Source organism: Bubalus bubalis, chromosome 12, assembly GCF_019923935.1.
Source record: "Bubalus bubalis isolate 160015118507 breed Murrah chromosome 12, NDDB_SH_1, whole genome shotgun sequence".
NCBI lineage: Eukaryota > Metazoa > Chordata > Mammalia > Artiodactyla > Bovidae > Bubalus > Bubalus bubalis.
Window position 1 is genome coordinate 97843804 of NC_059168.1, and position 26432 is coordinate 97870235.

Genomic DNA, 26432 nt, shown 5'->3' on the forward strand with positions numbered 1-26432 from the left:
GGGCGTCCCCGCGCATTCCGCGGTGCCGCGTCACAGTCTCCTGCGAGGTTTGTTGGCTCGCGGAGCCCTTGTTTGACCACTGGATTGAGAAGGAGTGTGCCCTGTTTTGACCCACCCCTGGGACCCTGCCTCGCTGCGGAAAGCCGGCAAGCCTTTTCCTTGGCTTCCCCAGCTAATAAAAACTTGCTAAAGCCATTGCAAGGTGTCATCTCTTAGAGCGTTGTGGGTCGGGAAGATCCGCTGGAGAAGGGATAGGCTACTCACTCCAGTATTCTTGGGCTTCTCTGGTGGCTCAGACGGTAAGGAATCCGCCTGCAATGTGGGAGACCTGGATTCCATCCCTGGGTCGGGAAGATCTCCGGGAGGAGGACATGGCAACCCACTCCAGTATTCTTGCCTGGAGAATCCCATGGACAGAGGAGCCTGGCGGGCTACAGTCCATGGGGTCGCAAAGAGTGGGACACGACTGAGCGACTAAGCGCGCAGCCTCTTTCTGTCTCGATTTGAAATTGGATTTCAGGGATTGGACTCCTCGGGATTCCGGGGGCGTGGCTAAGAGGGGCGGAGCCTGTGGGCGTCCTGGAGATGATGCCTAGCAACGTCCGGAGGAGGAGGCCAAGAGGAAAGTGAGGACCGCGAGTAAGCTGGTCCAGGCCGAGGGGTCCTCCTCGAAGGGGCCTCATGACAGACTCCGGAGAGGTGCGGGAGAAGGCTAAAGCAAAGGCAAAGGGTGGGGGAGAAGTGACCATGTATGGGTTCGCAGGGAAGGTTTTCGTTCTGGAGAGGCCAGATCAGTTGTGCGATTCTGTAAAGTCCCTAGCTGCTGTGCAAAGAACAGAGGTCTTAGGATCTGCGGCTGGTGGGGAGGTCGGAGGGGTGGCGGGAGCTGGCATAGAGACAGAGATGGCAGTGACCCAGACGAGAGAAGAGGAGGTATCTGAAAGATCTGTAGGAAGTGGGATAGACAGGACTTACAGGCTAATGGAACATAGATCTTCTCACAAGACGTTGCTGGACCCTCTGGGCCTTTGGCTTGGGGCAGGGCCTGAGCTGCAGACAAGAGTTTTGGGTATCGGTAGCCGGTAGAAGCTGAGGGGGACCAGGAGGAGAGCAGAGAGCAGTGTGAGCGTGAGATCTTGACCACAGGGGAGAGAGGCAGGACCGGAGAGAGATTAAGGGGAATGGGGCTGGGAGGGCCGCCAGACCCCAGACCGTGCCTCCTCCCAGGCCCCCTTTCCACCCCCTCCCCCATCCTGTAAAACACCTGAGGAGAGTGTGTCAGTGGAGTGGGGATTGTCTTTGAGGCTTGCTCCAGCTTGCTGTTGCTTGGTTCCAGGATGGTCTGGAGCATGACAAAGCTCCCTCACAACACATCCCAAAGCCATGGGTGATTCCTGTGCCAAAGGGGACCCTCCAGCGCATCTTTGGGACCAGCCAAATCTTCCAGAACTTTGATGATATAAAACCAAAGGCTACGGGGTTAACCGTGCCCCTCAAAGTCAGGGAATAGTGAGTGACTCCCTTGCCCAGGGGTCCCAGGTTCCTTCCCTGCAGAGCCACTGACATGCTGTGCAGCCTTGGGCCAGTTACTCTCCCTCTCTGAGCTTCAGCGAGCTCAACTGTATAATAGGGCTCTTCTACCTCAGCAGCAAAAAAAGGCTGGATGAGCTCCAAGAATGGCCATCCTCCTCTCCCTGGGTCTCTGTCTACCCCTCTTGTCTTCCTACCCAAGTCCCCACTCCTTGCAACCCAGTCCCAAAGCCCCAGCTCTATGTCTTGGGCTGGTCCCAAGTCAGGGCCAGCCCCCGCCCCCCGCCTGTGCCCCTCTGCCCCCCACAGCTACCATCGAGCTCATCAGTGCTTGGAGCAAGAGGACTGGGAGATGGCCGTGCTCTTCTTCTCCCGCGCCCTCCACCTGGACCCCCAGCTGGTGAGAGGGAGGGTTTGGGTGGGCACCGGCAGTTGCTGTCCCACGCTTACACTCTCACCTTTCAGGGTCACCGAGTCCCTGTGGTAGCCAAGTGGCAAACCTCAGGGCGGATCATGGGGAGGGGAACAGCAGTCTGGGTCCCCTCTCCCTCAGGTAGAATTCTATGCCTTAAGAGCCGAGGCTTATATCCAGCTCTGCGACTTCTCCTCGGCCGCCCAGAACCTTCGGAAGGCCTACCACTCCCAGCCAGAGAACAACAACTACCTGGAGCGGCTCGCCCTGGTGCTTTACCTGAAGGTGCCCGGCGCTGCCCTGGGCCCATACAAGGCACCCGCCTCCCACCCCGGCCTGCTGCTCTCCCTCCAGCTCTGGGGTTTTCCTTGCTCCCAGGGCCAGCCCTGACTCCCTGGAGACCTTCTTGTGCCTGGGTCTGTGTCCCCTCCTGCCACTCCTTCTTACGACTTCTCCCACCGTCCAGGTTCATCCACCACCAGGGCTGGGTATATCCAATGGAACTTTCTGCAGTAGTGACAACGATCACTTGGCACGAAGATTACTGTCCATTCTGATGGCCACTAGCCACGTGGAACTGCTGAGCCCTTGAAATGTGGCGAGTGTGACTGAGGAACTAATTTTTTAATTGTACTGATATTTAATTAGAATCGATTTGAATTTGTATGGCCATGGGCAGCAGGTGGCTATTGTACTGGACACCACAGCCCTAGAGTCCACAGGCTCCCAGCACTAAAAAGACAAGAGTATCCCCCATTTGTAATGCATAATAAAGGTGATATTAAGCCATAAAATCCCCCCAAAGTCCTGATTTTTGCCCCCCATGTTCACAACTTTGATGTCTTGGTTTTTTAATGTCAATAATAATTCAATTCTGGAAATTCCCTGGTAGTCCAGTGGTTAGGACACTGCATTTCCACTGCAGGTGGTGGGGGGGTGGGGGGGGGGCCTGGATTAGATCCCTAGTCAGGAGCTAAGATCCCACTGCCATGCTATGCAGCCAAAATAATAGGAATAATAATTATTATTATTCAACTCTGAAAAACATTCTTAAAACCAGACCACATGCTTAAACTGTCTGTGGGGGTCCTGAGGCCAATCTTGTTCTTTCTGTGTGCCCTTGGAAAGGTCACTTCACTTCTCTGAGCCTCAGTTCCTTCATCTAAAAGGGGAATGTTACCTAGTCCCAAAGAGATATATTTAGGGTTTTTTTTTTTTTTTTGCTGCACCTGGGCAGCTTGCAGGATCTTAGTTCCCCAACACACATCCTTACAGTCAAAGCACTGAGTTCTACCTACTGGACAGCCAGGGAACTCCCTAAGTTATATGTATCCCTAAGAATACAGAAATTCCCTGTATTCTTAATACAGGGCTTGGCACCTGGAGCCCTGGTCCAGGAAGGAGCCTGTTTCCGTTAGACCTGCTGTTCTGATCCACCTCTCAGGTTTTCTCTTTTTTCCCTGTTCCTATGTCTGTATTGCTATCTCTCTGTCACTATCTGTATATTTCTGTGTCTTGCTGTCTCCCCAGTTCTGTATCTCTCTATGTCTGTATCTCTATCTCTTAAAATCTCTCTCTGATCTGAAGGACTCTGTCCCCATCCCTTGTCATTCCACCCCAGTGATGGCCATCCCTCAATTCATGGAGGCTGCTGGGCTGGGGTTACAAGCAGGATTGACAATCCTCTGTGTCACCAGGGCCAGTGTCTTTTTGAGCAATGCGCCTTTCTGGATGCCTTGACCGTCTTCTCCCAAGCCTCTGAGCTCCAGCCTGAGAAATTCTGCTTCCGGTATCGATGGTGAGCACCCTGATCAAGAGCTTACTAGCCTTTGTCCCCCTCACTGGGCAGACCAAGCACCTTTACCCTCCGCCCACAGCATGGCCTGTCTCCTGGCCCTCAAAAAGCATCGTGAATGCCTCTTGTTCGTCACCAAGGAGGTGAAGCAAGGCACCACCAATGCGGATGTCTACATCCTCAGGGCCAGGCTCTACAACTTCTTCCATAAGGTAGAACAGGGCGGGCAGGGCCGATGGGTGGGTCTCCTCCCTGTTTGGGTGCTGAGATTACAGGAGGTGGCTAGGCTATCCAGCCCAGAGGCCACAGCCCCCAGTGTGGTGGGAGCCCTGTCCTTCCCGAACCCTGACCAGCGCTGACCACTCCTGCCCAGTCAGGTAGTTGTTCCAGCATCATTCAGCCCTGGCTCTCTGCCAGGCCTGCTCCAATCCCTGAAAACCACAAGGTGAGAAGCTTCGGCCTGCCCTGCCCTCACAGAACTCACAGGCCAGGGGAAATGGCCCCCAGCAAATAATTACACAAGGACTGACTTCCCAATTATGTGAAGCACCATCAGAGGCCACCAGGCATCCCTTAGATGTGAGACTTGGGGTCACAAGGAAGGAGGGGCTGCAGGGATGAGAGAGTGATGGGCAGGATCTCATGAACCCCGGGGCACCCTGACGTCTTCCTGGGGAGCAGCAGGAACCTCAGAAGGGTGCTCCCTGGGGCAGTGGGCCTTAGAAAAGTCCTTTTGGCTACCAGGGGGCATGTGGGCTCGGGGGGCAGGGGCAGAGGGGCAAATCTGGAGACTGGAAGCCTGGGTACCATCCATCTGGATAGGAGTGGGGCTCGGGGAGGATGGGCAGGATGGTGGCAAGGATGGGGGGCAAGTTCTTCAGACCTTTGGAATCAGGACCAGAGACTGACTGGGGGGCTGGAGAGGTGAGAGTGAGGGAAACAGAGGCGTCCAGAACAAGGCCTGTTGTTCCAGTTTGGCCAGGGTGCTGGACAGGGGGCAGGGGCAGGGGGCAGGCAGGGAGACTCAGGAAGGGGAGGAACATGATGGGCTAGAGTGGGCAGGGTGTCCTCAGGGTGCTGGAACCAAGAGCCTCCTTCTGCTGGGGGCTGGGCTCTTGTGTCCCACAGGTGACTCAGTGGGAGAGTCTCCTTCAAAGGTAGGAGACTAGTAATTATTGACAATTCTTGTTGAGTGTTGGGATTGCAGCTGCTCCCTAAAATGCATAGACACATTCTAAGCACTTTACTCACATTTGTCTCTAAGGCTGGCAGTAACCCTCTGAGGTTAGACACAACCCACTGTCCTCTTCTCACAGATGAGGAAGCAGGTTCAGATGGTCTGGCTAACTTGCTCCCCTTGAGCCCAAGTCCACCTGTTCCAAAGCCCTGTCCCAACCTCTGCCATCTTTCCCCTCCCACCCAGTGTCCACACTGCCTCTCTCGCCCTCAACCAATTACCCCACAGGACATGGGGTGCTTGCTAAAACTGTTGACTGACTGACTGACTGACCTGCTCACCCAGTGGAAGGTGTTTGCCTAGGGATGTTTTCTGCTCATGCCCAGGCCTGAATCTGTTCTTGGTTAGAGTTGCCTTGGGCTTAAAGGTCAGAGGTGTCCGGGAGGGTGTACCGGGGAGGACAGGGAGAACATGACAGTCATGGTCAGGAGATCATGGCCTCCCCCTACCTCAAGTGAGCCTCGCAGAAGTCCTGCAAGGAGGAGGCATCTGTAGCTCCATTTTACAGAAAAAACCACTGAGGCAGACCTGGCTCACCTGAGGTCACATCTGGAAAGGGGCCAGTAGGGATGGGGCCTTGGATAGGATTTTCCCACAATGCTCCCTTCCTCCTTCAAGAGATAGAAAAGACAAAATAGCAACAGAGGGGGGGGGGCGGTGGGGCACTGAAGATGGGTGGCATGATGCTGGCCTGCCCAGAGGTCTGCCTCCCCACAGTGAACAGGGGAGAGTTCAGCTTGGGTGCAGCCCTGACGCCATCCCTGCCTTGCACCCCCACAGCCCAACCTCTGCTATCGAGACCTACACAGTGCCTTGCTATTGGATCCCAAGCACCCACAGGCCAAGGTGCTGCTCCAGGTGATGGTGGGCCAGGCCGAGCAGGCACGCCAAGATGCCGGGGTCCTGGCCGTGCAGGGCAAGTTGCAACATGCGCTGCAGTGCATCAACTGTGCCATTGAGAACAACCCTCTGGACCCCAGCTTCTTCCTCTTCCGGTATTGGGTGGGGAAATGCTGTCTTGGGTCCCAGGCTCTGCCTTGCCTCAGATGTGCTGTGTGATCTCAGGAGAGCCCATGACCCTCCCCAGGTCTCAGTCTCCCCATCTAGTCTCTAAGGGTCTTTCCCTGCTCGCCATCAGGACCGAGGGATCATGGGAGGTGGTTTCTGCTACTGCTTCTGGAGAAGGGGCAGGCAGCAGCCTGTTAACCTGGGAATCCTGGACCCCCAGGACTGCTGAGCAGTTTATACTGGGAGGCTCAGCCCAACTCAGCCCAGGAGAGGAGGCTTAGGTTTGAATTTGCGCCCCCTACCTCTCCAGCAAGGGCTCAACACCTCATTCTGGGCCATTTAACTTCCCTGACCCTGGCTTTTTTCAAGAAACAGTGGAGGTAAAACATCCTGTGTACAAAAAGCCTTAGCAGAGCGGCTGGCAGGCACGTTGCTCCCAAAAAGAGAGAGAAGTTATTTGTAAAGGAAAGTAGAATCACCAGGCTAGCTCAGTAGCAATTGGGGAGCCGCACAGGCCAAATCTAATGCATGAGCGGGGAGGCCCCCCTGCCACCTCCAGAGGTCAGAGGACCCAGAGCTGCATCCACTCTCTGGGACACTCCGAGTCGGTGGGGGTGCTCTGGCTCTCATATGCCTCTCCCGTAGGGGCACCATGTACCGACGGCTCCAGGATTTTGACTTGGCAGTGGAGGACTTCCTGAAGGCGCTGGACATGATGAGCGACCACCAAGAGGAGCTGGTGCAGCAGGCCCAGCGCCAACTGCTGCTGGCCTACAACGACTTCGCGGTGCACTGCTACATGCAGGGAGCCTACCAGGAGAGCGTGCTGCTGCTCAACAAGGCGCTCAAGGACGAGCAGCAGGAGAAAGGCCTCTACATCAACCGCGGCGGTGAGTGGGGACCGGGGGAGCCCGGCGTGAGCCCCTTGCCTCTCTAAGGCCTGGACTGGGCGCTCGAGGGCCCCGAGGGAGGGAGGGAGAAGAGGCCGAAGAGGAGTCTCAGTGTCCCACTGAGACACACTACTGGGGGCCGGGGCGCGGAACGTTGTTTGAGAGACCATCTGGCTACATAGTCCTTCAAAATGCTCAGATCAGGTATCTGGAAAGAGGTGCCTAGCTGCACGGAAAAGCAGCTGCAGGTGCTGGCGACCGCCCACGGGTATAACCAGTTGCAGGCCCCGCCTCCTAGGGGGTGGAGCCAACTGGGCCGCGGCTCCTGCGCCCTGGGTTTTTGCGGTCCCCACTCAGTCCCCGCGCTCCAGATTGCTTCTTCCAGCTGGGCAACCTGACCTATGCTGAGGCGGACTACCAGCAGGCGCTGGCACTGAGTCCGAAGGACGAGGGCGCCCACCTGCGCATGGGCCTGTTGCAGGAGAAGTTGGGCTTCTGCGAGCAGCAGAGCAGGTGTGAGCCGATGGTGGGTGGGGCGGGGCCGGGGGCGGGGCGGACTGGGCTATGGGCGGGGCGGACTGGGCTATGGGCGGGGCGGACTGGGCTATGGGCGGGGCGGACTGGGTTATGGGCGGGGCGGACTGGGTTATGGGCGGGGCGGACTGGGCTATGGGCGGGGCCGGGGAAGTCGGATGAAGCCGCCTGCTTGGGCTCCCTGAGTCAAGATGTCGCTGCTCTCCCAGTTAAGTCTCCTAAATATCAATTTTATTTTCCAAGTTTTCGCTAAAAATCCTTCACTTTTTCCCTGAATATTGTTATTGTAATTAGGCTTTTTATTAAAAAAAAAAAAGTAAGTATTCAGTAACATAAGATTCAGAAAATGGAAGTTGCTTCTAATACCTGTCTGCCAACGCCTCCCCTGTCTGGGTGAGTTTGGTAAAGAGTCCTCCAGATTGATTTCTATGCATATATTAACAATTACTATCATTTTACAAAAGTGAGATCGTGCTAATATTTGACAGGCTTTTTTACTTCCCATGGCCGTTACATATAGGATGACTACATTCTCTTTTATTGTTTGCAAAGTATTCCATTCTGCGGAAATACCACAATTAATTTCTCTAGACAATAGTCTGCTGATGAATTTGGGCTGTTTTCAGTGTTGTTGTTTTTTTTTATAAATAATGCAGTAATGAGACCCAAGACATATGTTTCCATCCATTCATACTGGTAATTCTGTAGTTAGATTGCTGGAAGTTAAATTGTTGAGTGTGAAATTTTAACATTTTAAAGATGATACCCAATTGTTCTCCAAAAAAAACAATGAACCAATATAAACTTCCCCCAGTAAAAGAAAGTCTTCATTTCCCCAAACCTCCCTAGCACAGAGTATTAACACTATTTTTTAACTTTGCTAATCTGTTCAGTTCAGTTCAGTTGCTCAGTCGTGTCCGACTCTTTGTGACCCCATGAACCGCAGCACGCCAGGCCTCCCTGTCCATCACCAACGCCTGGAGTTCACCCAGACTCATGTCCTTCGAGTCAGTGATGCCATCCAGCCATCTCATCCTCTGTCGTCCCCTTCTCCTCCTGCCCCCAATCCCTCCCAGCATCAGAGTCTTTTCCAATGAGTCTACTCTTCGCATGAGGTGCCCAAAGTACTGGAGTTTCAGCTTTAGCATCATTCCTTCCAAAGAAATCCCAGGGCCGATCTCCTTGCAGTCCAAGGGACTCTCAAGAGTCTTCTCCAACACAACAGTTCAAAAGCATCAATTCTTTGGCGCTCAGCCTTCTTCACAGTCCAACTCTCACATCTATACATGACCACTGGAAAAACCATAGCCTTGACTAGATGGACCTTTGTTGGCAAAGTGATGTCTCTGCTTTTGAATATGCTATCTAGGTTGGTCATAACTTTCCTTCCAAGGAGTAAGCGTCTTTTGATTTCATGGCTGTAGTCACTATCTGCAGTGATTTTGGAGCCCAAAAAATAAAGTCTGACACTGTTTCCACTGTTTCCCCATCTATTTCCCATGAAGCGATGGGACCAGATGCCATGACCTTCATTTTCTGAATGTTGAGCTTTAAGCCATCTTTTTCACTCTCCACTTTCACTTTCATCAAGAGGCTTTTTAGTTCCTCTTCACTTTCTGCCATAAAGGTGGTGTCATCTGCATATCTGAGGTTATTGATATTTCTCCCGGCAATCTTGATTCCAGCTTGTGTTTCTTCCAGTCCAGAATTTCTCATGATGTACTGTGCATATAAGTTAAATAAGCAGGGTGACAATATACAGCCTTGACGTACTCCTTTTCCTATGTGGAACCAGTCTGTTGTTCCATGTCCAGTTCTAACTGTTGCTTCCTGACCTGCATACAGGTTTCTCAAGAGGCAGGTCAGGTGGTCTGGTATTCCCATCTCTTTCAGAATTTTCCACAGTTTATTGTGATCCACACAGTCAAAGGCTTTGGCATAGTCAATAAAGCAGAAATAGATGTTTTTCTGGAACTCTCTTGCTTTTTCCATGATCCAGCGGACGTTGGCAATTTGATCTCTGGTTCCTCTGCCTTTTCTAAAACCAGCTTGAACATCAGGAAGTTCATGGTTCACATATTGCTAAAGCCTGGCTTGGAGAATTTTGAGCATTATTTTACTAGCGTGTAGATGAGTGCAATTGTGCAGTAGTTTGAGCATTCTTTGGCATTGCCTTTCTTTGGGATTGGAATGACAACTGACCTTTTCCAGTTCTGTGGCCACTGCTGAGTTTTCCAAATTTGCTGGCATATTGAGTGCAGCACTTTTACAGCATCATCTTTCAGGATTTGAAATAGCTCAACTGGAATTCCATCACCTAGCTTTGTTCGTAGTGATGCTTTCTAAGGCCCACTTGACTTCACATTCCAGGACGTCTGGCTCTAGGTCTGTGATCACACCATCGTGATTATCTGGGTCGTGAAGATCTTTTCTGTACAGTTCTTCTGTGTATTCTTGCCACCTCGTCTTAATATCTTCTGCTTCTGTTAGGTCCATACCATTTCTGTCCTTTATCGAGCCCATCTTTGCATGAAATGTTCCCTTGGTATCTCTAATTTTCTTGAAGAGATCTCTAGTCTTTCCCATTCTGTTGTTTTCCTCTGTTTCTTTGCACTGATTGCTGAAGAAGGCTTTCTTATCTCTTCTTGCTATTCTTTGGAACTCTGCATTCAGATGCTTATATCTTTCCTTTTCTCCTTTGCTTTTCACTTCTTTTCTTTTCACAGCTATTTGTAAGGCCTACCCATACAGCCATTTTGCTTTTTTGCATAAAAAAAAAAAAAGTGGTTCTCTTGCATTGGATTGACTTTGCATATTTAAATTGTGGGTGCAGGACAGCATTTTTCAAGTGTTTATTCGGAGAAGGCAATGGCACCCCACTCCAGTACTCTTGCCTGGAAAATCCCATGGACGGAGGAGCCTGGTAGGCTACAGTCCACCAGGTCGCTAAGAGTCAGACACGACTGAGTGACTTCACTTTCACTTTTCACTTTCATGCATTGGAAGAGGAAACGGCAACCCACTTCAATGTTCTTGCCTGGAGAATCCCAGGGACGGGGGAGCCTGGGGGGCTGCCGTCTCTGGGGTTGCACAGAGTCGGACACGACTGAAGCGACTTAGCAGCAGCAGTAGCAGCATTGGCACATTATGGTCTGTCTAAATTGTTCTCCCATTTGCTTTTAAATTAACCAATCAAAACTTTTTTTGGTTATAAGAGTTCTTTGTAGGCTAGAAAGTTTGCTTATTATCTGCCTTATGTGGCAAAATATTCTTCCCTATTTGCTGCTTTCTTTTGCGGTGTTTTTGCTGCTAAATAATGGGATTTAATTGTGGTCAAATTAGTTTTTTTTTTTTTTTTCATATTTAGCTGCTGGGTTTGTGACATTCAGAAAGCCCTTCCTATTCCAAGATCATAAAAATGTCCACTTATTTTGGCTTTACACTAGCATTTAAGTGTGGGGTCCATCAGGAGGGGTGCTGGTGGCAGGGAGCAGAAGCTAGCCTGGTTTTCCCCAAACTCCCCAGGGAGGTCCACAAGCGCCCATTTCTCCTAGGTGGCCCGGCTCAGAGCACCCTGTGGCCCACTGTGTCCTGCAGGCAGTTCCAGAAGGCAGAGAACCACTTCTCAATGGCCATCCAGCACAATCCCCAGAAGCCCCAGTACTACCTGTACCGCGCCAGGAGCCGGCAGCTCATGCAGAACATTTTTGGGGCCCGCCAGGATGTTGCCACTGTCCTGCTCCTTGACCCCAAGCAACCCAAGGTGTGTTCTTGCTGGGCCAGGAGGGTAGGCTCCAGAGTCAATACCTCTGACCTCCTCAAGATACGCCCTGTCCCTAAAAGAAACCTGGATTCTTAGCAGTGATATGCGCTGCTAATGCCAGAGCATTTACTATGTACCTTCTCTGGTGGGTCAGCGGTAAAGAATCTGCCTGCCAAAGCAGGAGACACAAGTTCAATCGCTGGGTTCAGAAGATCCCCTAGAGAAGGAAATGACAACCCACTCCAGTATTCTTGCCTGACAAATCCCTTGGACAGAGGAGCCTGATGGGCTACAGTACATGGGGTCACAAGAGTCGGACATGACTGAGTGACTAAGCCAATAATGATGCCAGAGCATTTACTATGTGCCAGGCACTGTTCTTGGAGAAGGAAATGGCAACCCACGCCAGTACTCTTGCCTGGAGAGTTCCATGGATAGAGGAGCCTGGAAGGCTACAGTCCATGGGGTCGCAAAGAGTTGGACACGACTGAGCAGGTAACACAGAGCCAGGCACTGTTCTAACCACTTCAGCTTATATCACCCTGTTTAACCCTCTTTAACACCTACGAGACAGGTAACATTATCATCATCCCATAATCTACAGAGGGAAGAGGGTAGGGCTCAGAGAAGTCAGTTCCCTTGGGCCAGGTCATGGAGCTTGGAGGTCACACCCTCCAAGCTGACTCCAGAACCCATGATCAGACTCAGAACTCCCTCACGTAATAGTTCCTTTCTCAAGATCTCCCAGTAGTTCAGGCCCAAAGGGTCTAGCCCTTTAGAAACAACAATTTATAAAAGGGCTTCCCTGATGGCTCAGATGGTAAAGAGTCTGCCTGCAATGCAGAAGACTCAGGTTCGATCCCTGGATTGGGAAGAGCCCGTGCAGAAGGAAATGGCAACTCACTTCTATATTCTTACCTGGAAAAAATCCCATGGACGGAGGAGCCTGGCAGGTTGCTGCAGTCCATGGAGTCACAAAGAGTCAGCTGAGACTGAGCGACTGATGCTGAATTTGTAAACCCTTCTCTTCTTCGGCCCTGAGAAGGGACTCTGCCAGTCAAGGCAGCGCCACACCATCTGCCCCTGTCCTGGCCCACACCTGACTCTGGTCACCTTCCTTCCTGGCAGCTGCTTCCGCTGATGGCCAGTCTTTTCCCTGGCATGTCAGTGGAAGAGGTGCTAAGCAGCCAGGTGGCAAACCTGGCTAGGTTGCAGCTGGAGCGGGTGGTGGAGCACAGCATGTACACCAGGACCCCTCAGGACATCCTGGGGTAAGTTTCTACAGGAGGGCCCACAGGCCCAGAGCTGGGGGACAGCTAGGGCTCAAAGCACCTACTTGCCTTTTCGGGCCACCATCCAATCCCAGGGAGGGCAGGGTGAGTCAGAGAGGCTTACCCAGCGCTCTGACAACTCGCTTTGGCAGGCAGCTCAAGGATCGGGAACAGAGGGCCCGGGCCGTGATCCTCTCTTGGAAGCTGGAGCCGCCTTTACTGGAGACCCCCAAGGAGATGGAGGCCCCTCTCCAGTTCCCGCAGGCAAAGCCAGAAGGCCCAGAGGAAGAGGTGCAGGTTCCTGGGAAGAAGGTAAGTGCGCCCCATGCCAGGGCCGGGTTTCCTGGAGGCGCAGGGAGGACTGTACCCCAAGCCAGGGCTGAGGGCTACAGGCTGGCTAGAGCCTGGCTCTGCCACGACTCAGCTATGTGACCTGGGCTGGGGACATGTTGCTGTGAGGTGGAGAATGTACCAGTAAAGGGGTACACCTGAAGGAGTGCAGGTGAAAATGGGGGCCCCTCACAGAGGCAGGCTTCCTACACTTTGTCCACACTCACCTTCCCGCAATGCGGGAGATCTGGGTTTGATCCTTGGGTCAGGAAGATCCCCTGGAGAAGGGAATGGCAACCCACTCCAGTACTCTTGCCTAGAAAATTCCATGGATGGAGGAGCCTAGTGGACTACAGTCCATGGGGTTGTAAAGAGTCGGACACGACTGAGCGGCTTCCTTTCACCTCTAGTTGCAGTGGGGGGGGCTCCTCTTTGCTGCGGTGTGCGGGCGTCTCATTGCAGTGGCTTCCCTTGTCGTGGGGCGTGGGCTCGAGGCCCACGGGCTCAGTGGTTGCAAGTCATGGCTCTGGAGCTCAGGCTCCAGAGTTGTGGTGCACTGGCTTAGTTGCCCTGTGGCATGTGGGCTCTTCCCGGACCAGGGATTGAACCTGTGTCCCCTGCATGAGCAGGCGGATTCCTAACCACTGGACTACCAGGGAAGCCCTCAGAATTTTAACACTTGGATTCATTGCTAAAAACTTTTCATTGAGTGGAACATAAAATACACAAATCCTCAGCGAACTGTTTGATGAATTTTCACAAACTGAATATCCGCCATGATTCCATTCTCCAGCTCAAGAAAGAACACATTCCCAGTTTTCCAGAAGCCCCTCTCTCCTGGCTCTGGGCCCCTCCTCCGTCAGGGCTGTTCTGGTTCCTAACACTGCCGACAAGTGCACAAGCAGTCAACTGCTCCATGTCCCCATCCAGCCCTAAACTTCAGCCCCCGAGGAGCTCTAAGTGGCTGGCCTTCTAGAGCTGCGGCCTCCCACGGCCTGCCAACTGCCCAGCCTGTCTCTGACCCTAGGAGAAGCTGAAGCCGGCCCCCAGCAAGGAGTCATCCTTGACCAACAGCTACATCAGCCAGACCTCTTTAGGCTCCATCTTGGGCTGTAAGTCCCCCTGCATGGGCCAATGCAGCAGGGAGGGCAAAGGTCAGAAGTCAGAGGCTCCCAGGCCTGGGTATGAATCTGGCCTCTGCTGCTTACTGCTGTGTATATGTGGAGCAGGAGGGCTCATCCCAGCTTTGCTGGGGGTGTGGGAGGGGGGTGGCGGGTCCAGAGAAGGGGAGTGAGAGGAACCCTCAGGGATGCCCAGCACACAGCCTGGGCAGGAGCTCTCACTCGAGGCACTTCATCATTGCTGCCTGCTCCACCTTCATTCCCCGCTCAACCCTGTCCCTCTTCTCTCTGCCCCCTTGGCCTCTCCCTGAAATTACCCCACAGAGCCTATGCGTGTCTAGGGGGCTTTTACCCTCAGCTCCGCCAGGTGCCAACATGGAAGGGACAAAATGAAAAACCTGGGAATGCGGCTCTGAGTCCCAGGAGCAGCTGTGGGCAGTCTGGGGAGGGATGGACGTAGGGGCGTCTAGTCCCCTCCCTGCCATTCAGTAAATGTGCTGAGTGTCCCGGGGCTGAGCCTGTGCAGGACACCGGTGCACACGTGAATGGCACAGTCCTTGCCCCAGGGACATCTTGGTCCTGAAGGGAACAAGGGACACAGAGGGCTGGACAGTGCAGCCATACCGTGGAGGGGAGTCCTGAGAACTGTGGGTGCATTTAGCCCCCCTTGGGGGGGCAGTCAGGAAGGGTTTTTAGGACCCAGGGGGGACGTGTGGGCGGAGTAGAGTACAGAGAATTGCTGCAGAGGGCCAGGCCCCCGCAGGTGCTGGTGGTAGCCGGACACAGAGGGCGAGCGGCGGCCGCAGAGTGGAGGCCAGCACTGGGCAGTGGGGGCCTCCATCTCTGCCCTTTATCTTATGGCCATGACTCACTTGTAGGCCTCAGGGTGCCAGGAAGGCTGCGCTTGGCGAGATCTGGGAGGCCTTCCCCCTTGGCCATACAAGGCCTTTGGGTCATAGGCAAAGGTGAGGCCTAGAAGCCTCCCTTTCCTGGGACTGTCTGGGGAAGGCGGCCTGACAGCTTCTCTGGACACATCCTTCCCAGTCAGAACCAGGTCCACCTCGGAGACGGAGACGTCCAGTACGGGTCAGGAATACAGGAGCACTTCCACCACTGCTGTGACAGTCTCTGACTCCTCACTGCTAAGGACACAGTCCTCAGACTCGGGGGACAGCAGGAAAGACCTAAGCCTAAACCACAGCCCCAGAGAAACCAAGTCCACCCCAGGCCACCACCAGAGGCCCAGCAAGACAGAGGCCGCCCTCATCCACAGCCAGAGGCCCAGCAAGACGGATGCCACCCAGATTCAAAGCCAGAGGTCCAGCAAGATGGAGGCTGCCCTCATCCACAGCCAGAGGCCCAGCAAGACGGATGCCACCCAGATTCAAAGCCAGAGGCCCAGCAAGACGGATGCCGCCCAGATTCAAAGCCAGAGGCCCAGCAAGACGGATACCGCCCAGATTCAAAGCCAGAGGCCCAGCAAGACGGACGCCACCCAGATTCAAAGCCAGAGGCCCAGCAAGATGGAGGCTGCCCTCATTAACAGCCAGAGGCCCAGCAAGATGGAGGCTGCCCTCATTCACAGCCAGAGGCCCAGTAAGACAGACACCACCCAGATTCAAAGCCAGAGGCCCAGCAAGACGGACGCCACCCAGATTCAAAGCCAGAGGCCCAGCAAGACGGACACCACCCAGATTCAAAGCCAAAGGCCCAGCAGGATGGAGGCCACCATCATCCACAGCCAGAGGCCCAGCAGGACGGAGGCCACCCTCATCCACAGCCAGAGGCCCAGCAGGACGGAGGCCACCCTCATCCACAGCCAGAGGCCCAGCAGGACGGAGGCCACCCTCATCCACAGCCAGAGGCCCAGCAGGACGGACGCCACCCAGATTCAAAACCAGAGGCCCAGCAGGACAGAGGCTGCCTGGAGCCCAAGGCAAAAGCTCAACAAGACCCAGGCCACCCAGGGCTCAAGGCGGAGGCTCAAAAAGTCCAAGGGTGCTGATGGTCAAAGCTGGAGACTCAGAAAGGCAGCTGCCACCCAGGACCAAAGCTGGAGAATGATCCAAAGCCCCAGCAAAATCAGCACTTCCTATGACTCAAGTTGGAGCCCCTCCAACACTGAGGCCACCAAGGGCCAGGCTCAGAGTCAGAGGCCTAGCCAGTCCAAGGCAGCCCAGAGCCAGAGTGCAAGCCCAGGTTCCAGCAAGACCGAGGTCACCTGGGGACTGAACCCAAGTCTCAGCAACATGCAGACCGCCCAGGGCCCAAGATAGAAGCCCAGCCCCAGCAGTGAGGCTGCTCTCTGAAAGGGATGCTCAGCCCCTCACTTCTTACTGCAGTGCAGGGCGATTCTCCCCACTCTGCTCCGCGCTGCAGCCTCCCTCAGAAGCAATCAGAACCTGGGCCAACATCCTCTGGTCCCGTGACTAAATTTATTGTATTTGTTTTCTTCATGTACAAAATTAAAAACTTGAAAAGCTCAGCTCCAGTGTGAACTTGAGTCCCTCTGTTCACGGAGACAGAAGTCTCAGCCTGGTTTTACCATATGGGGACACAGGGCTGGGCGTGGGTATGGTACTGGGGCAAGGGCCAGAGGAACAGAGAGAAGAAGGAGGGAGCAGCCACGAGCCACTGTCCCTGAGTTACAATTCACATTTTAAGAAGGCTCAGGCTGCGGTCAAGGCTCCTTGAAATTCTGGGGTGACCGGTGCTTTCCCTGAGGAAGGAGGCAAAGGCCAAGATGCCCTCAGACCAATGAAGAGCCAGGGCCTGCCCCGGCCTTCTGTCTCACGGCCCAGCCAACAGCCCTCCTCATCTTCACAGAATGCTCTGGGTCCCACGCTGCAGGACCAGGGACCCTCCGGCACAGGGTCCAGGGCTTTCCTTCACAACCTGGCCAGGTAGAGGAGGACAGGGATGCCACCTGGGAGAGTCAGAGGAAGAAGGCAATTCGGGAAGCCACCATCTTGCAGCCATTGGAGGAAAAGAGCGGCTCGTCCTCGGGGAAGAAGGTGGTGCTGTCCAGCACGGCCTGGACCACATCATCCCTGGGCTCCAGGCCCAGATGGGCCAGCTCGTTGAGCACACAGTGCCGCACATGGTGCCGCTGGAGTGGCAGGAAGGGCACCAGAACGTCCAGGAGATGCTCTTCCATGATGCCCGAGCGCCAGAAGCCATCTGCAGGGCGGAGCCATGGGAAGAGGCTGTGGTTCACAGGGGTCAGCCAGGCCCCCGCCCACCCCCACAGGGAAGGAAGTGCAGGAAGGCTGCTGGCCTGAAACCTCCCAGCCCAGCTTGGGTGCTGGGCTCGGGGGAAGCTGTCCGCCAGCCCCGAGTGCCAAAGCCTGGGCTGGAAAGTACTGGGTCGGTGGGCTGAGCATCTGACCTGGGAGAGCCTGGCCCACCCCCAGGGAGTCCAGCCCAGCCCTGGGTGTGATCTGGGAGTGAGACCCGAGTCTGGAAGCCCCTCTGGCGTGGGGTCCTCCGCTGAACTCACGGTGCGGGTTGTCCAGCACAGCCTGGGAGATGACTGGCCCCAGCTCCCGCAGGCCGATCTCTTCACGTTCCCGGCGGCTGCGCCACGCCTCCAACACCACCTGGTTGATCTGCTCGCCACCGGTGTTGCTAAAACCACGGGGGACGCAGACAGTGAGGGCAGGATGTAGCTCTGGCTTCCCACAAGCCTCCTAACGGGACCTGAACCAGGGGCCCAGCTCACTCAAAACGCCCCAGGAACCGCTTCCCCTCTCCTGAGCTCATCCATAACCACGACCCCGGAAGTTTGCCCATCTGTGCCATGCACTTTACAGTCTCTATTAATAGGACACTTTTAGGTCCCTTACCTACTTTCCTCACTCAGCCTCGAGGAGGACACTAGGGCATTAAGATTGGCCCTACTTTCAGAAAAGGAGATGGGAGCTCAGAGAAGTGAAGCGATTTGCCCAAAGAAACACAGCTAGGACTCTCAGAGGTGGGACTGGTTCCTAGTCCTGTTTTTTCCCCAGGCCTGTGTCCTCTTGGCCACAAAAGAGGGAAAACTCTTAACCCAGCAGGAGTGCCACAAAAAAAATTAGGATTAAGAGACTGAACCCAGGCTTTGAGAATGTCAAAGGGGAGTTAAACACCCTGAATGACGGTGTCGCCAGTGAGGGTACAGGGGACTTTGGGGGGAATCCAAATGGGCCCTGGGGGGGAACAGTATTCTGCTACGGGACCATGGGACCAGACTGGATAGCTGAGACCTCTGACAAGTGTTCCCGCACCAATGCCCGCTGCAAAGTTGGCCCCACCTGATGAAGATGAAGATGGCTTTGCGATAGTTGGTCCCATAGACAACCCAGGAGGAGCCCAGGAAAGGTCGCAGGACTTCTATCAGGCCTGGGGCCAGCTTGTCCATCTCATCGAAGAGAAAGAGGGAGCGGCTGCAGAGAGTGAGGTTCCCCTGCACCCAGCTCTTAAGATCCTTCTGTGGGAGAGAGGCGAGAGTATGAGGGCACCTGGAGCTGCTTCCCCAACCCCAGATTCCTTCCCAAAACAAGAATTAATGGGGCTTCCCTGGCAGTCCAGTGGCTTAAGACTCAGTGTTCCCAATGCAGGGGGCCAGGTTCGATCCCTGGTCAGGGAACTAGATCCCACATGCCACAACTAAAGATCCCATGTGCTACAACAAAGATCAAAGCTCACCCATGCTGCAGCTAAGACAGATGCAGCCAAATAAATAAAAATAAATATTAAAAAGAATTCATCTTTTCAGGAAGATATGGTCTCCCAAAGATCCCTTAATGAGGCTGATGATGAAACTGTGGCCCAGAGAGGGGCAGAGAGTAATCCAAGCTCACACAGCAAGTCAACAAGAGAACAGGGATGCAGAGCCAGGCCTCACACCTGCATTGCCAGGGGGCTCCTTCCTGACACCTCTTGCTTTCTAGAAAAGGGGAACGCACCTTCCTGCTCCCTGAACCTTCACAACAGAGTTGTAACAGCTGAAACAGATCAGCCTGGACAGTACCTTGCAATCAACAACAATAGTCGAAAGAGCTAATATTTCCTAGCACTTACTCAGAGCCTCAAAAGCCCTTACTCTAAGGGCTTTACTGAGAGAAGATAATGCAGGTTGTCTGGCAAAGGTAAGTGCTCGATAAATAACACCTGTGATAATATAGTCGCACGTCCCTCACAACAACCCTGGCACGCAGGTACTTTACTGGCCCCCAGGCATTAAATCAAGAACTCCCTGGCAGGTGACAGCACCCTCAGCTTTGTTTAGGATGGGTCCTGAGGGCTGAGGCTGTAACTGGCTGTGTTGCCTGGAGCAAGGGATTCCCCTCTCTGGGCTCAGGACTCACTCCCACTCTAGAGGAGTCACCCTACAGTGCCGGCAGAGGGTGGGCCAGGACACCACCAGCCTACCTTGTAGCGCTCCATGTGGCTGGGGTGGGGGAAGTGGATGACTGGGGAAAAGTGATGCACGTGGGGGCTACGGAGGCCATCCCGGAAGAGGTAGTGCGCCAGCAGGGAGCTGACATAGGACTTGCCAGTGCCGGTCCAGCCATGCAGAGAGAGGACCAGCGGCTTGGTGGGGGCTGGATCCTGCAGGAAAGCCTTCAGTGCCTTCACCACCAGCGACCTGGCCAAGTGCTGGCCCGCCAGGTGCTGGGCCAGGTCACACTCCAGACCTAGGGCCACAAGAACAGTGTCGGAGATGAGGACACAAGTCCGCAGAGGAACAGTTTCAGGAGGAAAGTCAAGTCTGGGAATCCGGGTTCTGGGACTTGTTTTTTACAAGCCGTCTGCAGAAAGGGAGTGAGGCCCTTGGCTACGGGGAGGGATGGGGGGAAGGGGGTAGCGGGTGTCCTCTGCCTCAGGCTGACTCAGCTCTGCAGCCCCCCCCCCCCCCACCAGGTGGCCCTCTGGATCGCAGCTCAGCCCTAAATGGTTGCCAGCTGTCAAGAGGGTCGGCCCCAGACTCCTGCCCAACTTCAAGGCAGGCTTCTCCCCTGATGGGCCAGTCCAGTGCGGAGGTCTAAACTGCCCACCCTCGACCACCACCCAGGTCTCTGCTGTCAAAGGCATCTCTCCATCCTGACTTCCAAACAGGCATCCCTAAACCCTCGCCCCAAGTCCTGTGCCCCAGGCTCTCAGGGTCCCTCAACGCCGGGCCCACTTCCAGCCCGGGCCGTCTGGAAGTCTGGGGGGGTCTGCCCTTGGGTCTACTCTCCACGTCTGGCCCCGGCACAACCCCGGGATCCAAGGTTTCCCCTAGTCCGCCCGGCTCTCGGGTCTCGGCTCCTTACCCTGCAAGTCGGGCCGGAAGTCACATTCGCAGAATGAGCCGAAGTTGCAGCGCAGCGAAGTCAGATCCCAGGACGCGGCCGCGGCCGAGACCAGCCAGATCAGCCTGAGGAGCGAGCCCCAGGGCCGGCAGCTGCGCGTCGCAGCCGCCATCCGGGTGAGGCCGAAGCTGAGTCTGGGGCCGGCAACCGCCTCTGCCGAGAACTACGACTCCCGACGTGCATCGCCCCGCGGCGGCCACCTCCTGCGGCCTACAACTCCCAGCTCCCCTCGTTTCTGTCTCCAAAGCCCTCCCTGTGGTCCCCCGTAGGCTTGCAAGGCGGCCTCCAGGGGGAGCCCACGAACCGTCCAATCCGGGACTGCGCACTGCGTTTCCATGGCCACGGTAACTGAGGGACCATCACAGCCCCGAAACAATAATAAATGACGGATTATGACCACCAAGGGTGACGTAACTGTAGCAAAAACTTGTGCGGTATCTTGTAAAGCGCCTTTTCTGTGCTCTCCCCCCGCCCCTTTTTATATGATAAAAGAGCGCCAATAGCTTTTGGTGAGCACCTATTATGTGCCCTTAATATACGGTGCCTTGTATATCTTGGGCTTCCCAGGTGATGCGAGTGGGAAAGAACCCGCCTGCCAATGCAGGAGAGGTAAGAAAAGCGAGTTCGATCCCTGGGTCGGGAAGATCCCCTGAAGGAGGGCATGGGAACCCACTCCAGTATTCTTGCCTGGAGAATCCCATGGAAGGAGGAGCCTGGTGGGCTACAGTCCATGGGGTCGCAAAGAGTTGGGCACAACTGAGAGACTTAGCACAAATGCATGCCCCTTGTATATCTTATGATAACAGTACCTCTCATCAGAGGGATGGTGATATTTCCATGAAGTTACAAGCACATGAAGTGTTTTGGCTCACAAAATAATCAATAAATGATTATTGAAAATCCATTATGGAACGTCCCTGGTAGTCCAGTTGTTAAGACTCCATGCTTCCACTGCAGGGGGCACAGGTTTGATCCCTAGTAGGGGAAATAGGATCTCACATAACCCCCGGGCACGGCCAAAAATATTTATCCATTATATTTTGCTTTTTGCATTTCTTTTCCATGGGGATGGTCTTGATCCCTGTCTCCTGTACAATGTTACGAACCTCCGTCCATAGTTTATCAGGCATTCTATCAGATCTAATCCCTTAAATCTATTTCTCACTTCCACTATATAATCATAAGGAATTTGATTTAGGTCATACTTGAATGGTCTACTGGTTTTCCCTACTTTCATCAATTAAAGTCTGAATTTGCCAATAAGGAGTTCATGATCTGAGCCACACTCAGCTCCTGGTCTTGTTTTTGCTGACTGTATAGAGCTTCTCCATCTTTGACTGCAAAGAATATAATCAATCTGATTTTGGTGTTGACCATCTGATGATGTCCATGTGTAGAGTCTTGTGTTGTTGGAAGAGGGTGTTTGTTATGACCAGTGCGTTCTCTTGGCAGAACTCTATTTACCTTTGCCCTGCTTCATTCCGTATTCCAAGGCCAAATTTGCCTGTTACCCCAGGTGTTTCTTGACTTCCTACTTTTGCATTCCAGTCCCCTATAATGAAAAGGACATCTTTTTTGGGTGTTAGTTCTAAAAGGTCTTGGAGGTCTTCATAGAACCATTCAACTTCAGCTTCTTCAGCATTACTGGTTGGGCCATAGACTTGGATTACTGTGATATTGAATGGTTTGCCTTGGAAACAGAGATCATTCTGTCGTTTTTGAGAATGCATCCAAGTACTGCATTTCAGACTCTTTTGTTGACCATGATGGCTACTTCATTTCTTCTAAGGGATTCCTGCCCACAGTAGTAGATATAATGATCATCTGAGTTAAATTCACCCATTCCAGTCCATTTTAATTCACTGATTCCTAGAATGTTGACGTTCACTCTTGTCATCTCCTGTTTCAGTTCAGTTCAGTCGCTCAGTCATGTCCGACTCTTTGCGACCCCACGAATCACAGCACACCAGGCCTCCCTGTCCATCACCAACTCCCGGAGTTCACTCAGACTCACGTCCATCAAGTCAGTGATGCCATCCAGCCATCTCATCCTCTGTCGTCCCCTTCTCCTCCTGCCCCCAATTCCTCCCAGCATCAGAGTCTTTTCCAATGAGTCAACTTTTTGCATGAGGTGGCCAAAGTACTGGAGTTTCAGCTTTAGCATCATTCCTTCCAATGAACACCCAGGGCTATCTCCTTCAGAATGGACTGGTTGGATCTCCTTGCAGTCCAAGGGACTCTCAAGAGTCTTCTCCAACACAACAGTTCAAAAGCATCAATTCTTCGGCGCTCAGCTTTCTTCACAGTCCAACTCTCACATCCATACATGACCACTGGAAAAACCATAGCCTTGACTAGATGGACCTTTGTTGGCAAAGTAATGTCTCTGCTTTTCAATATGCTCTCTAGATTGGTCATAACTTTCCTTCCAAGGAGTAAGTGTCTTTTAATTTCATGGCTGCAGTCACCATCGGCAGTGATTTTGGAGCCCAAAAAAATAAAGTCTGACACTGTTTCCCCATCTATTTCCCATAAAGTGATGGGACCAGATGCCATGATCTTCGTTTTCTGAATGTTGAGCTTTAAGCCAACTTTTTCACTCTCCTCTTTCACTTTCATCAAGAGGCTTTTTAGTTCCTCTTCACTTTCTGCCATAAGGGCGGTTTCATCTGCATATCTGAGGTTATTGATATTTCTCCTGGCAATCTTGATTCCAGCTTGTGCTTCTTCCAGACCAGCGTTTCTCATGATGTGCTCTGCATATAAGTTAAATAATCTCCTGTTTGACCACTTCCAATTTGCCTTGATTCATGGACCTAACATTCCAGGTTCCTATGCAATATTGCTCTTTACAGCATCGGACCTTGCTTTTATCACCAGTCACATCCACTAGCTGGGTATTCTTTTTGCTTTGGCTCCATCCCTTCATTCTTTCTGGGGTTATTTCTCCACTGATCTCCAGTAGCATATTGGGCACCTACCATCCTGGGGAGTTCTTCTTTCAGTATCCTATCATTTTGCCTTTTCATACTGTTCATGGGGTTCTGAAGGCAAGAATACTGAAGTGGTTTGCCATTCCCTTCTCCAGTGGACCACATTCTGTCAGACCTCTCCACCATGACCCGCCTGTCTTGGGTGGCCCCACACAGCATGGCTTAGTTTCATTGAGTTAGACAAGGCTGTGGTCCGTGTGATTAGACTGACTAGTTTTCTGTGATTATGGTTTGTGTGTCTGCCCTCTGATGCCTCTCGCAATACCTACCATCTTACCTGTGTTTCTCTTACCTTGGATGTGGGGTATCTCTTCAAGGCTGCTCCAGCAAAGCACAGCTGCTGCTCCTTACCTTGGACAAGGGGTATCTCCTCACAGCCACCCCTCCTGACCTTGAACGTGGAGTAGCTCCTCTTGGCCCTCCTGAGCCCGCGCAGCCGCCACTCCTTGGACGTGGGGTAGCTGCTCTTGGCCACGCTTCTGTGCAGTCTGGTCCATCACAGCCAGCCCGCTTCTGGGGAGGCTTTACGAATAGCTGTGAAAAGAAGAAAAGCAAAGGAGAAAAGGAAAGATATAAGCATCTGAATGCAGAGTTCCAAAGAATAGCAAGGAGAGATAAGAAAGACTTCCTCAGTGATCAATGCAAAGAAATAGAGGAAAATAACAGAATGGGAAAGACTAGAGATCTCAAGAAAATTAAAGATACCAAGGGAACATTTCATGCAAAGATGGGCTCGATAAAGGACAGAAATGGTATGGACCTAACAGAAGCAGAAAATATTAAGAAGAGATGGCAAGAATACACAGAAGAACTATACAAAAAAGATCTTCACGACCCAGATAATCAGGATGGTGTGATCACTGACCTAGAGCCAGACATCCTGGAATGTGAAGTCAAGTGGGCCTTAGAAAGCATCACTACGAACAAAGCTAGTGGAGGTGATGGAATTCCAGTTGAGCTATTTCAAATCCTGAAAGATGATGCTGTGAAAGTGCTGCACTCAATATGCCAGCAAATTTGGAAAACTCAGCAATGGCCAAGGGACTGGAAAAGTCAGTTTTCATTCCAATCCCAAAGAATGCTCAAACTACCGCACAATTGCACTCATCTCACACGCTAGTAAAGTAATGCTCAAAATTCTCCAAGCCAGGCTTGAGCAATATGTGAACCATGAACTTCTAGATGTTCAATCTGGTTTTTGAAAGAGCAGAGGAACCAGAGATCAAATTGCCAACATCCACTGGATCATGGAAAAAGCAAGAGAGTTCCAGAAAAACATCTATTTCTGCTTTATTGACTATGCTTAAGCCTTTGACTGTGGGATCACAATAAACTGTGGAAAATTCTGAAAGAGATGGGAATACCAGACCACCTGACCTGCCTCTTGAGAAACCTGTATGCAGGTCAGGAAGCAACAGTTAGAACTGGACATGGAACAACAGACTGGTTCCAAATAGGACAAGGAGTACGTCAAGGCTGTATATTGTCACCCTGCTTATTTAACTTCTATGCAGAGTATATCATGAGAAATGCTGGGCTGGAAGAAGCACAAGCTGGAATCAAGATTGCCGGGAGAAATATCAATAACCTCAGCTATGCAGATGACACCACCCTTATGGCAGAAAGTGAAGAGGAACTAAAAAGCCTCTTGATGAAAATGAAAGAGGAGAGTGAAAAAGTTGGCTTAAAGCTCAACATAGAGAAAATGAAGATCATGGCATCCGGTCCCATCACTTCATGGGAAATAGATGGGGAAACAGTGGAAACAGTGTCAGACTTTATTTTTTGGGGCTCCAAAATCACTGCAGATGGTGACTGCAGCCATGAAATTAAAAGACGCTTACTCCTTGGAAGGAAAGTTATGACCAACCTAGATAGCATATTGAAAAGCAGAGACATTACTTTGCCAACAAAGGTCCGTCTAGTCAAGGCTATGGTTTTTCCTGTGGTCATGTATGGATGTGAGAGTTGGACTGTGAAGAAAGCTGAGCGCCGAAGAATTGATGCTTTTGAACTGTTGTGTTGGAGAAGACTCTTGAGAGTCCCTTGGACTGCAAGGAGATCCAACCAGTCCATTCTAAAGGAGATCAGTCCTGGGTGTTCATTGGAGGGACTTATGGTGAAGCTGAAACTCCAATACTTTGGCCACCTGATGCGGAGAGCTGACTCATTTGAGAAGACCTTGATGCTAGGAAAGATTGAGGGCAGGAGGAGAAGGGGACGACAGAGGATGAGATGGTTGGATGGCATCACCGACACAATGGAGATGGGTTTGGGTGGGCTCCAGGAGTTGGTGATGGATTGGGAGGCCTGGTGTGCTGCGGTTCATGGGGTCACAAAGAGTCGGACACGACTGAGCGACTGAACTGAACTGAACTGAACTTGGTCAAAGTTTCATGAAGCAAAGGGCCCCAGATGTTTCAAATTCAGTGACCAAGCTCCCCAGGCCTCCAGCCTACTGTGGGGTGGTGATGCACACTGCCCTCCTCCTCTGCCCATGGAATCAAGACAACTGCCTTCAAGGCCCTGCTCAAAGATTCCTGCCCCACCCACCTCACGCACGCGTGCGCGCACACACACGCACACACACACACACACACACACACACTTTTGGGGCCACATTCCAAAACTTGAAAAGAAGTGAGTAGTTCCCACTATTGAGAAAAGGCAAGAACTCCGAGTCAGGATGCCCCCGTTCCAGCCTTCTTAATTCTGCTGCCGTGACTCAGGGAAAGTCCCTTCTCCCTCCAGTTCTGTTTTCCTGAAGGAAGCTGGAATCTTAGATTTCATAAAGCCCTTCCACCCCCAAACATCTGGGATACTGGACCGTACATTCGGGTTCTGGAGGCAGGGAATGGAGAAGGAATGGGTGCAAGTCAGTAGTTCCCCTATGGGTGGGAATTAGCTATTTATCACCCTCTGGCCTGTGAGGAATGGTGATATGCCATGACGTACAGGCACATGGAGTGTTTCGGCTCACGAAGTGATCAATAAATGATCACTGAAAACCCATTATGGAACTTCCCTGGTGGTCCAAGTGGTTAAGACTCTAGGACAGGGGTTGGGTTTTAGTATTGGCTGTAACTCTGGCTCCTGGTACAATCTAGAAATGTGTCAAGTGCAAAATGAGTATTTGTTGAATGAATTGTTTCCACCTTTCACCTGAGAAAAGACACTTCCACCCCAAAGCCCCCTGAGAGACAGAAAAAAAAA

General features: G+C 52.7%; 2 protein-coding genes across 5 annotated transcripts; one reads left to right on the forward strand and one right to left on the reverse strand.

Annotated features, from left to right (window-relative positions):
- The first annotated feature begins 357 nt into the window (after positions 1-357).
- Positions 358-16200, forward strand: TTC16 (tetratricopeptide repeat domain 16). The gene is given in 14 exon segments (XM_006074486.4): positions 358-699; positions 1337-1509; positions 1840-1930; positions 2084-2227; positions 3640-3740; positions 3820-3949; positions 5755-5969; positions 6628-6872; positions 7244-7385; positions 11004-11169; positions 12298-12440; positions 12593-12752; positions 13798-13882; positions 14936-16200. Coding segments are annotated over 14 exon segments (3078 nt in total). The 5' UTR covers positions 358-681.
- A 107-nt stretch (positions 16201-16307) lies between these two features.
- On the reverse strand, positions 16308-20833 carry TOR2A (torsin family 2 member A). Of its 4 annotated transcripts, XM_006074488.4 has the most exons (5): positions 20188-20792; positions 19304-19569; positions 18184-18359; positions 17391-17518; positions 16308-17071 (listed from the first exon to the last, which is right to left on the reverse strand). In XM_006074488.4, the coding sequence occupies exons 1-5, from the start codon at positions 20336-20338 to the stop codon at positions 16827-16829; spliced, it is 966 nt and encodes a 321-aa protein (XP_006074550.2). In that variant the 5' UTR covers positions 20339-20792; the 3' UTR covers positions 16308-16826. The 4 variants fall into 4 exon arrangements, with proteins under 4 accessions (XP_006074550.2, XP_044782311.1, XP_044782310.1 ...); XM_044926376.2 differs by lacking the exons at positions 19304-19569; positions 20188-20792 and adding an exon at positions 18953-18972; XM_044926375.2 differs by lacking the exons at positions 19304-19569; positions 20188-20792 and adding an exon at positions 18838-18858.
- Positions 20834-26432: the final 5599 nt, after the last annotated feature.

Bases quoted from the DNA above. Each gene is read 5' to 3' on its own strand.
- TOR2A (XM_006074488.4), bottom strand. From the start codon at position 20,338: ATGGCGGCTGCGACGCGCAGCTGCCGGCCCTGGGGCTCGCTCCTCAGG. The intron at 18,360-19,303 runs GTAGGCTGGTGG...TCTCTCCCACAG, and splicing joins GCCACATGGAGCGCTACAAG to AAGGATCTTAAGAGCTGGGT. The intron at 17,519-18,183 runs GTGGGGCCAACT...CCGTGGTTTTAG, and splicing joins GCCATCTTCATCTTCATCAG to CAACACCGGTGGCGAGCAGA.